Source organism: Aristolochia californica, unplaced genomic scaffold (assembly GCF_029961685.1).
Source record: "Aristolochia californica isolate CCGP_79_NKW_82.1479 unplaced genomic scaffold, dmAriCali1.0.hap1 SCAF_8, whole genome shotgun sequence".
NCBI classification, from domain to species: Eukaryota; Viridiplantae; Streptophyta; class Magnoliopsida; order Piperales; family Aristolochiaceae; genus Aristolochia; species Aristolochia californica.
This window is the reverse complement of record NW_027182279.1, coordinates 9,846,179-9,862,517: the sequence shown is the minus strand read 5'-3', so window position 1 is coordinate 9,862,517 and position 16,339 is coordinate 9,846,179. Positions and strand designations below refer to the sequence as shown.

The 16,339-nt window shown below is 37.4% G+C and overlaps 1 protein-coding gene across 1 annotated transcript; it reads right to left on the bottom strand.

Annotated features, from left to right (window-relative positions):
- Positions 1-2,534: 2,534 nt before the first annotated feature.
- On the bottom strand, positions 2,535-9,844 carry LOC137938292 (uncharacterized mitochondrial protein AtMg00810-like). The gene is made up of 5 exons (XM_068783274.1): positions 9,726-9,844; positions 8,866-9,160; positions 8,453-8,767; positions 8,267-8,365; positions 2,535-2,633 (listed from the first exon to the last, which is right to left on the bottom strand). Exons 1-5 carry the CDS (start codon positions 9,842-9,844, stop codon positions 2,535-2,537), a joined length of 927 nt encoding a protein of 308 aa, XP_068639375.1.
- Positions 9,845-16,339: the final 6,495 nt, after the last annotated feature.

The window sequence follows — 16,339 nt, the reverse complement described above, 5'->3', positions numbered from 1 at the left end:
TTTAACTAAAACACTTCTGTGAGACTTCTTCATATGAGATTCTTATAAGATTCAGCCATATTAATTATTGCTCCGAGTGACTTCTTTCTGTGATAATCATGTAAGACTCTCCCATACCTGCTTTTCAATACTCCCAACTCTCTCACTCTACATCTACCAAGTCTATAAGGTATTAAAACAGTAGAAGAGACCATGGGCAACTTCTAGACATCTTTTTATCCTTTTTTTCTTTTGCGGCCAATTACGGGTTTGGAGAAATACAATTGCTGAGAGGACTTTTAGGTTAGTTTTTCTCATTCTTCTTGTGCCACAGCCTACATGCTCATTGTATAATGTGGTTTGTGGAGGATTATATATGTTTGTGCCCCTAGTGGGTTTAAGATCAAATTTGGTCTGCGCAAACAAGTTTTTGTCCTCTTGAAGTTATGTTTCTTGCTATTCTGGTGGAATTCTTGTTTATTGGTTGTTAGTGGCTGGCTGGAATTGGATGTTTGAAGTTCTAATTGTTTTCTGGGTGATTTTGTGAATGCAAATGTCCGCGCACATATCTGTTTTAAGTATTTTGCTGCTTCTAGTGGTTGAGTTTGGTATTCAGTGTGACACTAACTGCTGTTTGGAGTTGTGAGAAAGACAAGTGGTATGTGAAATTAGTGTTTGTGTTATTTTTAACAATCGATAACCTCTTTGAGTAATAGTGAAGTTAGTTCAGATGTCGATAGGGGAGTAGAGGAGAAGGGCATCATCTCCCACGTGCAAATTACTATCATAAAGCTTGATGGTGTGTGGAATTAGTGTTTGTGTTATGTTTAGCAATTGATGACCTCTTTGAGTAATAGTGTTGTTAGTTCAGATGTAGATATGGGAGTAAAAAAGGACATCTCCTACGTGCAAATTACTAGCACAAAGCTTTGATTGTAAGAATTATTTGTTATGGCATAGAGCTGTGAAGATGTACCTTGAGTTAAAAGAGAAGGATCATTTGTCACCTGAGTGTCCTCCTTCCCCTTTGACTAGAACCTGGAAGAAGGACATATGCTACCATAATGACTTGGCTTGTTAATAGCATAGAACCACATATAAATAGACACGATTATGTGATACAGGACATGTGGACTATTTTAGAAACATCCTTCTCTCATGAGAAAAACCTATCTCAGTGTATGATCTATATAATAAGCTTACATTGCAGAGGGAGGAGAAATAGTGTGAGAGAACTGTTTAGTGAAATGATAGCAATGCTGCAAAAAATTAGTGTACCACCCGCATGCTAAAAATAGTGAAGAGCTGTGAAAACAAAAGCAAGACATAAATGTGGCTAGGCTTCTCCATGCGTTGGGTCTTAAGTATGCAACAATTCGGGCTCAATTGCTGGCCAATGTAAATGTCCCTACACCTATTGCAGTATATGCTAGAGTTATGAGGGCAGAAAGTGCAGTCACAACCTCACAAATTCAGAACACTAAGGGAGTTGAAACCTCAACCCTTAGTAGGACCCTTACGGATCAAAAGAAATGGAGGATATTGTGAGAAAGGAAAATAAGAGAGTATAAAGAGAGAAATTGATAGAGAGAAGAGGGGAGAAGAGTTTGACTGGAAAGACTTTTGAGAAGGGTCTCATTGGGGGTCGTGCTTGACTTTCTCATCTCTTCCTTAGGTGAAAAAATGTCAAAGTTACAAAAACACCCCTATACACTTAAAATCGCTTAAACACTTATATCTTCCAATATTTACAATCAAAATACATGAAACAAAATCTAGTGACATAATCAAGCAAGTAAAACAAGATCATGTAGGCATCAGAAACACCAACTTTTGTGAAATGACCAAAATATCCTTCAATAGATTTTATAACACTCTCCCTCAATCTGGAGCATATATAACCATAAGGCTCAACTTGTTATAGAATATCACAAACTTGCGTTTACGTTTTAGTATAAGCGTCTTCAATTCGATCACCAGATCGAACATAGGGAGTGATGACTTCTTTCCTCATTACTGCATCTTGAATAAAAATGACAATTCACCTCAATATGTTTAGTTCTCTCATGAAAAATTAGATTCCCCGCAATGAATATTGCAGCATGATTGTCACAATATAGAGTCATAGGTTCATCCTGGTGTAGATCCAACTCTCTTACCACAAATCTTACCCACATAAAATCAATGATAGTCAGCCTCAACACTGGATCGATCTACAACATTCTATTTCTTATTATTCCAACTTATCAAATTACTTCCTAGAATCATATAGTAACCTGTGGTAGATTTCCTATCCAGTGTCGAACCTGTATAATTTGCTTCTGAAAAAACTTCTATTTTAAGGTGATTATGAGGCTTAAAGATGAGACCCTTTCTAGGTGACCTTTTCAAATATAACAAGATTCTCTATGTAGCCACTAGATAAAATTTGCATGGGCATTCCATGAATTGACTAATTACACGGGCAATAGTAGATATGTAAGGACGAGTAATAGTAGTATATATGGGTTTGCTAACTAGCCAACGATACATCATCTTATCATTGAGTCAACACCTTAATCATCATGAAGATCATGCCCAACTTCCATTGGAGTTTCAATTGGGTTGGCACCCAGGAAACCACACTCTTGCAACATATCAATGACATACTTCCTCTGTGTATGCACATATACACATATACACATATACAAATAAACTTCTTTGCTTCTAGCTATTTCAATCCCCGAAAATACTTCAGTGAACCAAGGATTAGTCTGAAAATATTTTGTCAGGTGTGCTTTTACTTCCTCAATACCTGTCACATCACTACCAGACAATATGTTGTCATCCACATATACTAATAACAAGAGAATACTGGATGACCGTTTCAAAACAAAAAAGTGAATAATCATAGTGACTCCTAGAGAATCGAATAGAAAATATAAGTTTACTGAATTTCTCAAATCATGCATGCAGACTTTGTTTGAGACCGCATATAGCTTTCTTGAGCATGCAAACTTTATTAATCTCTCCCTAAGCAATATACTCAGGAGGTTGCTCTATACAAACTTCCTCTTCCAGATCACCATACAAGAAAACATTTTTAATGTCAAGTTGACATAGTGACCACAGGATCCATAGTTATAGAAACCAACATCTAAATAGAGGACAACCTAGCAATTGAAGAAAAAGACTCAAAAACATAACTCCATAGGTCTGTGTATAGCCTTTTGATACTAGTCTAGCCTTGTATCTCTCGATAGATCCATCGGTCATATATTTCACCGTATATACCTATCTACATCCAACAATATTGGTACCTGAGGGAAAATCACACAACTACTAGGTCCCCCTATCCAACAATGTTTCCATCTCAACATTCATGGCCTGCTTCTAATGTGGATAAGAGAGAACTTCCTGCACTGAAGAAGGAATAGTGCAAGAGGACAAAGACAAAACAATCTATTTTGTTTCGATCAAACAACGAATCAAAGGAACCAAAATCTGACAGTGGATAACGAGTACCTTTTCGAACACCCTTCCGAAAAGCAATAGGAAAATGTAAATCACTTACTTTAGGATCAACAAACAAAGTGGTTTTTTTTTAGTGTGAGAGAGGGAAATGTAGTCTAAGGCGATGGTAGCCATATACCTACAATGGTTTCTCAATAGTAACACTAGGTAAAGGTCCTAGAAAATCCTCTATAGCTGTAACAACAATGGACTTTGCACTTGTAGTAGATGAGGGAAACACATATATAGTGGAGGAAGCCATAAAAGGAGTATCCTCAAAAAATATTACATCGATAGATGTAAATGTTATCTTTGTAGAAGGATATAAGCATATATATTTATTTTGTGTACGATATATCCTAGGGGAATACACTTTACTGCACAAGGAGACAATTTATCTCTATATGGACTAAACACGTGAAAGGATATGCATCTAAATACACGTGGAGATAATGGGAATAATGGAACAAAGGGCATTAAAAGTTGTATGGGTATTTTATCCCCAAGAACAAAAGAAAACATCTTGTTGATGAGAAAACATGTAGTAAGAACTGCATCACCCCAATACAACTTAGGTACATTCATATGAAATAACACGGTCCAACAAATGACTGATTTTTACATTCAACTACTTCATTTAGTTGTAAAGTAAACACACAAGTTGACTGATGAATAATTTGTTGATGCTGACAAAAGATATCAAATTTCGGATTTATGAATTCCAGCCCATTATCAATGTGAAGTACACAAATAAAATTAACAAAACGATTTTTGATTCCAATGTAAAAGTTTTGAACTACATTAAACACCTCAAATTTATCTTGTAGGAGACACACCCAAGTACATCTACTAAAATCATCAATAACCGAAAGAAAATACTTATAACCAAACAAACTAATCACAGGACAAGGAACCCAAACATCAGAATGAATAATGTCAAACAAATGACTGCTCCTGTCATGAGATACAAGAAATATTGTCCATTAATATTTGCCCAGCTAACACGATTCACACTAAAACAAAAGACTGGAAGCCAATGCAAGAAAAGGTTAAACCAACTTTGCTAAAGAGGGATTACCTAACAGTAAATGTCACTGTAGAGGACGGAGTGCAAAGTGTAGAGCATGTAGTGTATTACCTAGCGAGTGACTCTCCAAATAATACAATCCATCCATCTCACACGTAGGAACCAATCATCCTCTTTGTCATGAGATCCTAAAAACATAGTCGATAAGATAAAAAGTTAACAAACAATTCATAGATTTTGTCAACTGACTAACCAAAATTGACTAAGAGGAAACTTGGGAACAAATAACACAGACTGAGGAGACATGAATGATGTAGGGGATACTATACCGACCCCTTGAACTAATGAAACAAAACCATCAGATAAGTTAACATAATTAATATCATATAACTCTCTTACATCTGAAAATAAAGATGGCACACCTAACATATGGGTAGTAGCTCCTAAGTCAAGAACCTAGGTGGACGAGGGGAGGGACGCACATGAAAAGCAGGCATACCTGAACTAGCCAAAATAGTTGTATGAACATAAGTCTTGAGCCATAGATGTCGAGGAAGAGGCATTTGAGAGCTAAACAACCTAGTTTCTATTGTTGTTGAATAGTTGGTGCATCATTAGATGACCCTATTATAATATTGCTTACCACCTCAGTAGGAGTTTCGTTACTTTCACGAATGGTTGATTTTGCCGACATTGGTTTACTAAATTGGATCCAGCACTTATCTGAAAAATGGTTTGATCTACCACAATTATTATATTTCGTATTAAATTTACCATCGCCTCGGCCTCGACCTTGACCAAGTCCATCTCTACCTTTGCCTCTACAGATACTATTACAACCTCTAGAAATATTTTTAAAATTAGAGGTATAGGTAAAGGCATCCACTACCTTAACTCCTTTAGCACCTCTAGGTAATATAGTAGTTTCAACACGAATGATTTTGTTGAATGTGGTAGACAAGGTAGGCGGATCATCTGAAGCAAGTAATCGTGCCTTTACTCCAAATTCCGACCCAGGCCATCAAGGAATTTAGCAACTGGTTTGCTACTTTCTTAACTCCCATTGATTAGTAGTGAGTAGATGATATACATTTATCTTTGTCTCATACGCTGTAATAGGTCTGTTACCACTTTTGAGACTAAATAAATTTATATATAACTCGTATGTTCGATATAGATTGCTCTCTTATGCATATAAGGATTCCAGGGACATCCACATCTCTTTTGAAGTCTCACAACTCATAATTTGATTCCTTAGTTTGGAATCTAAACTATTTATTGTCCATGTCATAGCTTGACAGTTTTTTTGCCTTCCAATCATCATTCATAGGCACAAGGGGGTTGTCTCTAATATATTTCGACTTTTGGTTGGCCTTTAAATACACTCATACAGATTTAGACCAACTGACATAATTCCACCCATTCAACTTTTCTCAAGTGATAACAGTGGTATTTTTTCCATCAAAATTCCCTACTTCCCTTGACATAGTACATACCTCACTGGAATTAGCCACAAGTACCACAAAACAGTCGCAACTAGGCTATTACAACTATAAGCAACAAGACAGGTGTGCCAGGTAAGGGCCCCACTTTTCAAAAATTATGTTTTTTTATGCAATTGGCACTTAAACCCAGATTGATACAACTTCCACCCATAGAGAGTGATTGTACACTCATTAACCACCAAATCAGCAATAAATAGGGTAGACATCACCTTCCACCAGTAGTCAAGGAGCATATATCAGGCTACGCACCAGGCAAAGGGGAAATTTCTCCAAATAAGAAATCTTTCTAGGAGTCTATCTCATCAATAAATGCACTTAAATGCGCTAGTGACCAATAACCCTAGAAGATACAGATGATTTTTATTAAAGCAATAGGGAAATAACCTCGAGGAACCTCCTTCTAAGATGTTGCAGTCTTCAATGGAGGGGAACATTGCAGAATAGAGATTTCCAACTAAGATTCACTGCTTTGATACCATGTAAAAAAGGAAAATGAGAGAGTATAAAGAGAGAAATTGAACGAGAGAAGAGGAGAGAAGAGTTTGAGACGAAAGACTTTTGAGAAGAGTCATATTGAGGTCCGTGTTCGACCCCCTCATTTCTTTATCAAGTGAAAAAATGTCAAAGTTACAAAAATGCCCCTATACACTTAAAATCACTTACTCTTATATCACTCGATATACATAACAAAACACATGAAACTAAGTCTATTGAAATAATCAAACATGTAAAACACGATAATGTAGACATCAAAAACACTAGCTAATGTCAAAAGACCAAATTACCCCTCAATACATTTTCTAACAGATATAGAGGTAAGAGGGGCTAGTGGAGGTACACACTCTTGAACATTCAGATACTTCTACACTTCATGTCTCTTCTAGTTGTAAGGGTAAGTATATAATTGATTATTTGCACACATTACAGGTACACCATCCAATTTTCTTCATTTCATCTGCCATTATCTTCTCATATTACTTTAGCTAATTGATCATCATCTTTTATTTGTGTGAGGGAGTAGTTCGAGGAGCATAATCATTTGTTTTGATTGTTCCCAAGTTTCTAGTAATTTTAATGTTTATTAGTTAAATAATCAAAACCTAATTTTTTGTGACTTTCTTTTCCTCATTTGAGTTTTATAGGATCTCAAGACGAGGAAGATGATTGGAGAATGTGAAAGAGATGAACTCTACTATTTTCCACACTGCAGGCTTGAGGCATCCGTCAAGCTCCACCAAATTATTCCAATCTTGAGTCAATCTTCGGTTACGTTTGAATGTGAAACTTGTCAACTTGGCAAGCAACATAGGTCTTCTTTTCTTAGTCGAGTAAATAAAAGGATCAAGTCTTCCTTCCATTTAGTTCATTTTGATTAATAGGCCCCTTTTATAGGGTTTGAAGTGTCTTTGGATATTAGTAGTTTATTTTTTTTGTTGATGATTCTATCAAAGTAACTCATGTTTACCTCATGAAGAATCAAAGTGAGGTATTTGATGTATTCCAACACCTATGTTAAATTGGGTCCAAGGCCCTATGCCAAAATGACTAGTTAACTTAGGAAACCTCTTTCCTAACTAATAAACTCAAGATATTTGTACTCATTAATCCATGTGAGACTATTCCTTAACACTCCCCCTCACATGTAGACTATCTTTTGTGGCTCTACAAGTGGATAATTTAGGAGTAGGCAGTTTAAATGTAGGCCCTCTTTAGTGGCTCTACAAGTGGATAAATTTTAGGTGTAGGCCCTCTTTTGTGGCTCTATAAGTAGATAGTTTTTAGGTGCAAGCCCACATATGATTACCTGCTTTGATACCATGTTCAATTGGCTCCAAGGTGGTATCAAATAGGTGATTTGGGGAGAAAATAGAAGAAAAAATGGATTTTTGGAAAGAGAGGCAGCTTTGTTGCCTTGGAATCCGAGCCAAAAGGTCATTCCTGCTTTATAATCAGGGTTTGAGTGAAATTTTACAATAGGAAAAAATTGACCCTCAATACTCAAAATACATATCTCCTATGAGACATGTCTAAATTGAATGAAAATTTAACTAAAGATAAAATAAGACATTCTCTATCTAATATAGAGAATTTAAGAAATAACAAAAATACCCCTAAACTTGTATTTTAACACTCCCCCTCAAGCTAGAGGGTAGATATCAAACAATCCTAGCTTGTCACTAAATGATACATGTCCACGTCTCCCCAAAGGCTTGGTAAATATATCTCTCAACTGGACTGACGACTTTACACAAGAAGTTATCACCTTCCCCTGCATAAGTTCATCTCTAATGAAGTGGTAGTCAACCTCTATATGTTTCATTCTCTCATGGAATACAGGGTTGTTGGCAATAAAAATGGCTACCTAGTTATCACAATTCATAACCATAGGGTCAGGTAACATAAAACCAAACTCAAGAAGTACATACTTAATCCACATAAGCTCACTAACTGTATGAGCCATTGCTTGATACTTGGCCTCTGCACTAGACCTAGGCACAACTATCTGTTTCTTAATTTTCCAACTTATTAGGTTGCCTCTAACAAAACAACAGTAGTCAGATGTAGAACGTTTATCCATCTTACACCCAACATAATCGGCATTAGAATACCCAAGTACATCAATTTTCCCATTATGAGTATACAGAAGACCTTTTCCAGGAGCACCTTTCAAGTACTTCAAAATCCTCTGAGCAGCTTCTAAATGGACTTTTGAGGATTTTCCATGAACTGGCTCACAACTCCCACAACAAATGAAATATCCAGCCTGGTAACTGTAGCATAGATCAGTTTACCTACTAACTATCAGTATTGAGTTTTATCCTTGAGTGTAGGACCTTGGGTGTCATGTAGATTATGATTAACTTCCATGGGGGTGTCTATAGGTTTAGCACCTAATAAACCATACTCCTGTAACATATCCAATATATATTTTCTCTGAGAAAGAATAATACCTCGCTTGCTACGATCGAATTCAATGCCAAGGAAGTATTTGAGAGAGCCTAAATCCTTTGTCTGAAAATGTGTGGCCAGATATTGTTTAACTTCTGTAATACTATCAAGATCATCACTAGATAACACAATGTCATCTACATAGACAACCAAAACCACCATACCAGTCTTCCGTTTAAGTAGGAATATAGAATGATCACAGTGACTCCTATAGAACCCAAATTGTAGTACCACATCACTAAACTTTTCAAACCAGGCCCGTGGACTCTGTTTAAATCCATAAATAGCCTTCTACAGCTTACAGACCTTTTCTGTCTCCCCCTGAGCAACATACCCAGGAGGTTGCTCCAAATACACTTCCTCCTATAGATCACCATATAAAAAGGCATTCTTCACATCGAGTGGAAAGAGAGACCAACCCTTATTAATAGCCACATATATTAAGATACGTACCGAAGTAAGTCAGGCCACAAGAGAGAATGTCTCAAAGACATTAACTCCAAAAGTTTGCGTATACCCTTTCGCTACCAGCCGAGCTTTGTATCGTTCAATAGAGCCATCAGCTTTATATTTGATAGTATAGATAGCGGCTAGCCAATACACCCAAAAGACCGATCTGTTAGGTGCGGAAAGCTACCGCCTACAAGAGTGGATGAAACCACTCTGACACCCACCCCACCCATTCTTGACCGCTTCTCACGGGATTCGAACGCGGGACGTGGTGTGCCCAGCTCTGATACCATGATAGCGGCTAGCCAATACACCCAAAATACCAATCTGTTAGGTGCGGAAAGCTACCGCCTACAAGAGTGGATGGAACCACTCTGACAAGTATAAACCCAATGACACCCACAATAGCTGTTCCTGCAGGTGGATCACATAGAGATTCCATGTTCGCGAGACACCAAATCACTCATCTCATCATCCATAGCTTGTTTCCATTCTGGATAGCACATGGCTTCCTGCACTGAACGAGTTATATGGGAAATAGACAATGACATAGCACAGGACTTGAAGGACAGGGACAAAAAATCAAGTGACACATATTTGGATATTGGATGAGAAGTACAATACCGTTTACCTTTTCGTAGACTAATAGGCAAGTCCAAATTAGAGAACAAGATCTGCAAGTAATGAAGAAGTTGGTAGATCATGAGAAGAGCGCTCTGTAGAGGTAACTGGTGGAGGCACAGCTGGAGTACGAGAGCGATGACTATAAACACGAAGAAGCAATGAAGAACTCGATGATGCTCGTACATCCAAAATTGCAATAGGAACAAGATAGTCTGAAGGAAATTCAGGTGATACAGGAAGCTCAGTAGATGATGAAAACTATAGAGTATGTTAAAAAAAGGTCACATCGGTTGACACATATGTTTTTTGTCGAATAGGATCATAACATTTGTACCCTTTTTGTTGACGTGAATATCCCAAAAAAACACATTTGACAGACCTAGGTGACAACTTATCAATCGAAGTTCCAAGCATATGAACAAAATAGGTATATCCAAAAATACGAGGAACCACACCAAAAAATTTATAATTGGGTTTTAAAACCTTAAGTGGAACTTGACCACTCAAAACAGTTGAAGGCATACGATTAACCAAGTAGCACAAAGTTAAAACTGCATCTCCCCAAAAAGATTTAGTAACATTCATATGCAATAATAGTGTCCTTGTGACCTCAAGGAGATATCTATTTTTACGTTCAACCACCCCATTTTTTTGTGGTGTACAAGGGCAGGATGTTTGATAGGTAATACCATGAGAATCACAAAATACTAAAAATTTATGGTTAAGATATTTCAAACCATTGTTAGTACAAAGTACATGAACACACGAACCAAATTGATTTTTTATTTCATTGAAAAATTTGAGGAATACATCAAATACGTCGGACTTCTCCAGTAGGAGATACACCCAAGTGACTCTACTAACCAATGAATGACACATAATACTTAAAACCAAATGGGTTAGAAACCCAACATGGACCCCATACATCAGAGTGGACTAATTCAAACAACTTGGTACTTTGACACGAACTGGGAAACTTGAGCGACGATGCTTTCCCAGCTGATAGGATTCACAATCAAATGAAATATCGGCTGACAGAGAAGAAAAATACTGATGCAACTGAGCTGGTGAGGGATGTCCCAAGCGCAGATGCCACAAGTAAGAAGAATTTGTAGTAGTGAGAGCTATGGTCGAGAAACGGATACATCATCTAGCATATAGAGCCCTCCCTTCTCATGTTCTGAACCAATCATCCTCTTTGTCTGCAAGTCCAGGAAAACACAAGAAATAGGATAAAAGGTTATTGAACAGTTTAAGGATTTAGTTATATGACTCACAGACAAGACATTAACTAGAAACTTTGGTACAAATAAAACAGAATCTAAGGATATTTGTGGAGTAGTGCGAACTATACCTTCCCCCTGAATGGGAGAGGTGGATCCATTAGCTAAAGTAACTCAACGATATGAATGAGATGGACTAATGGACTGAAATAGAGAGGGCATACCTGACATGTGTGTAGAGGCTCTGAATCAATGATCCAAGAGGGGGGAATGAGACATATTTAGTGCATTCATACCTGCACTAGCCATCGTGGCACTTGGTGAGGCAGAAGGAGGACTCTCGGTAGTCTAAAAAGCAGTAGATGAAGCACTCAGTTGACCCAGTTGCTGTAATAACTACTGAATTTTCTCATACGATCTAGTGTGTGAGGAGGCCTCCCTATCTGTGACTATAGAATTGGCCAAGGTAGGTTTACTAAATTTGTCCCAATATTTCTCAGAAATATGATTAGTCCTACTACAATAAACACATTTTTTTATCCCCCCAATCATTTCGGCCATGACCACGGGTTGCGTAAGTACGACCTATACCTCTATTATTACCACTAGGAAACTGACCGTCAGGCTTACTTGTAGACGATTGAAGTTTAAGAGCAGTTGCTTCTTCTGAGAGGGCTCCACCTAACTCATTCTTATTTACAACTGCACTTTTAGATCGAAGAACTCTATTAAAAGCTTGCTCAAGAGTGGTAACATCCTCATTAACCAACGATTGGGCTCTAATAGCATTATACTCATGCTCTAAACCATCCAAAAATTGGGCTACTTGAATCTGATTTTCTTTCTTACAGATGTCTTCAACATTCATTGTAAAAGGCTGAAATGTACTAATCTCTTATAGTACTCCCCTCATCTCAGTGAAATAATTTGTCACTGATCTACCTCCACGCTTCATATTAAAGAACTTCACATATAACTCATAGATCATTGATAAATTACTTTCTTGAGACAAAATGGAAGCCAATGTAGCCCACATTGCCTTAACAGTATTGCAACTCAAAATCTTATCACTAAATCTAGATTCTATACTATTGACCAACCTGGTCATTACTAAATTATCTTCTGCTACCCAATCTTCAGTAACAGGTACCAAGGGATCATCATTTATATACTTTACCATTCTTCTGGCCCTCAAATACATCAAAATTGATCTAGACCAGTTTACATAATTCAATCCATTCAACTGGATCGTAGTTATCTGAATAGACTGAGAAAATTTCACATTTGAATTCTCAGTAATCCTTTGGACAACAACCCGTGTACTGGAATCAACCATTAAATATCACCAAATACCACAATTCAATACACTAGAGTGTCAATTAACCAAAGGGAAGAGCTTACCCAAAATTTCAATATTTACGTAGTCAAGTGGGCCCCACACAGAATTCAATTAGGGCAATACAACACTCAATTCATTCAATTTAGAACCAACAGTGATCAATTCCAGCAATTGAGACTATAAATCAATAAAAGAATGGCCTAATTGCAAGAAATCAAGATGGCGTAGGCTATATAGATGATGACACAAGCATTAGGTTGATGGCGTAGGCAGATTTGAGAAATTTTCTCAAATTGAGATCATTAAACACTTCTAATTCCTAACATTGAGTCAAATAGAAGCAATAATCATTAGCCAATAGGCTAAGATAGGTAGAAAAAGGGGACAATGAAAATTTTACCCTACCAGTCCAGAAATGTGGGGAAAACCTTCAAGGAGATTGCTAAATATGGAGAGAAGATCCACAAAATCCAAAGACACTTGTCCAAGACTTGCATTACTGCTCTGATACCATGAAAAATGGTGATTTAGGGAGAAAATAGAAGAGAAAATAGATTTTTGAAAGAGAGGCAGTTTTGCTACTTTGGAATCCGAGCCAGAAAGGCCCTTCCTGCTTCTTTATAATCAGGGTTTAAGAGAAATTTTATAATAGGACAAAAATACCCCTCAATACTCAAAATTACATCTCCTAAAATACATGTCTAAATTCAATGAAAATTTAACTAAAGATAAAATAAGACATTCTCTATCTAATAGCTATACTATAACAGAAAAATATAATATTGAAAATCTAAGAAATGACCAAAATACCTAAACTTGTATTTTAACAACTTAATTAGAAATAAAAATCAATTTAATGATGACCTTTAGTATTATAACAAATGGTTGGATGATTTTTGATCTTTGAATGAAACTTTACATAAAACACCATGTGTATATACCTCTCTTGAAAATGAAGTAGAGAGTAAGAGTAGAAATTTACTGGATATTCCAAATCTATGTTTTTTTAATGAAAGTTCCCAAAAGTTTATGGGAGGATGTTGTTCTCACTGCTTGCTTCCTCATTAATTGTATCTCTTTAGCATTTTTGGATGGTGAGATTCCTCTAAAGGTTTTAAGACCAAAGTCCACGTTGTTTTCCTTGTCTCCTAGAGTCTTAGGTTGAATTTGTTTTGTGCACCACTTATTTGATATGTTATCCCCTAGAGTTACCCAATGTGACTTTTTGAATTACTCAAGACTCCAAAGGGGTAATAGTCTTATATGATCTCAAATATAAAAAAATGCTTCTTTCTGTATATGTTACATTTTACATGCACTCATTTCCATCTTCTGATATGCCCATTATTGCATACGAGGAGCATTCATCAGTTGTCCCACTTCCTCTTCCTGTTAGTGATGATCAGGTAGACAGTTCTAGCCCTCAAAGGGAAGCCATTGCAGGTCTATCAACTACACCCAAAAAAAATCAATAGTTGAATTACCATTGGTTACAGAGGCTCATGACTCTCCTTCATTATCATTGCCCTACACCGCAAATCCTCTCCCTCATGATCTTGATTTGCCTATTGCCTCAAGGAAAGTTGAATGCTATACAACTAAACATCCTATTCGTAAACTTTTGTTTTGATGTCTTATCTCCATCATATAAGTCTTTTACTACTACACTGCCTTCCATTGCCATTCCTATGTTTGTGCAAAGTGGAAACAAGAAATGGATGATTAAATGGATAAAAATGTCTAGGAAGACTTTGGAACTCTACGCTTCTCTGGATAGAGCCAGTGCTATGTGATGCCAATGGGTGTATAAAATAAAATATAAAGTTGATGGGTCCGTGGAAATATACATCTGTATGGTGCGGAAGTATTTGAAACTTTCTCCCCATTTACTCGTTTATGTTCCCATACATGTCTTATTATTTGTCACTGTTAATAAAGGATGACCTCTTGGATGTTATGCATATGTTACTATACGGCAATCTGGCTGAGGTTTATATTCAGCAACCTCAAGGGTTTGATCAAGGGGTCTAAGAAGATATGTAGGCTGAAAAAGCTATGTATGGACAAAAATAGAGGCCAAGAACCTGGTTTGAGAACTTTAGAGGGATAGTCACTCTCGCATAGTTTGTATACATTCATGACATTGTGATTTCTAGCAGCCATTTATAGGGGCAGCATGGAAGTAACAAACCACCTAAAAAGTTGAGTGAATGTAACCAGAGGATTAGGGGATGGTTATTTCCCTCCTAATCAACTTTGGTCTTCTCCAATCGAAGAGCAGAATTCTACATCAACTTTCTTGGCTCTCTATTTCTTTTCTCAATTCTCTCTTTCTCACTCTACAAGTACAAATGCTACACATACAATATTCAAATGAACACTTACCCACATCACAGCAGGTTCCACCCTCTGAGACTCCCTCTAAGGTTAATTTCTATGAGGAATGTGCTTCTGAGAGCCACTAGAGGAAACGGTATAGTATATAAAATTTTAAATTTTGATTAGGGTTGTTTTCTCTTTTAGCTCATCCCCATCCATTACCATCATTTGTTAATTGTGGGACTGAGAAGATACTAAAAGCATCCTCTCTGCGCTAAAAAATGGCACAGATGAGTCATTTTCCTTCATTATGTAGAGAAAAACTGTATTGCATATTCCTAGTCCAAGTAGTTTTCTTTTTTCCTAAATGTTGATTACACACACACTACAACCTTTTCCTCCAATAAGACTCGTATCCCATCCCCTTACGAATCTTCAATCAGAACTCTGCCATGGAAGCCTCAAGTTCCAAAGCCAAACCTCCCTCCACTCCCCCTTCCAAAATAGCGGCACCCAAAATGGAGAAAAGATCATTATTTACCCCTTTCACCTACACTTACTCCAGGAAAAGGAGGAAGGGCAAAGCAAAAGCTACTTCCCCCCAGAAAATCAATACCCCCTGTCTCCTCTAGTATACTTCCCCTTCCAATAACAGATTTTATGCCTACTTCTTATCCGGTTCACCAGCCTCAGCCTCAGGATGCTCTCCTCCAATTCCTGGAAGGACAAGAGCTAGATCTCCCATCAGAAGAATACAATGAAATAACCCAACTTGCGTGGATTTTCAGCTCTTACTACCACAAGGCTTCTCACCGACAGGAGAAGGATCTTAACCTACCCGTTTCTAAATGATTATCATGTCCTGGAATGTCAGAGGAATCAGCTCACAGTCTAAGTGATCCATCATCAAAGCAGCCCTTTTGGCGTGTAAACAAAAATTGTAATTCTTGTTGAAACAAAGCTGCAACATTTTGATTATTCTATTGCTTGTGATTTATGGTATAGGTTGGACCCTGTGTGGGCAACAGTCGATGCTATAGGACACTTTGGTGGTATTCTTGTCATCCGGGGACCCAAAAGCAGTAGACCCTACTCTCTCCCAACTGGGCCAATACTCCATTGGCATTCAATTCCAAGATTACTCATTGGGCACTTCGTGGGCATTGGCTAGTGTATATGGTCTGACTAGGCCTAACGATCATGCCTCCTTTTTGGAGGAATTATTCCAACTCGTCCATCTTTGGGATCTGCTTGGCTTCTAGCCAGTGATTTCAATTCCATTCTTCTCTGGATAGAAAAAAGTCTTCCCGCAGCCAGAACTACATTAATAAGAGCTTTCTCCGATCTCATTGGTACTCTCGATCTCTCCAAAAGTTCTCTCTGGGGCGCTCTCCCTTTCTGTTTGAAAATTCTTGGACCTTTATGGAGGCTT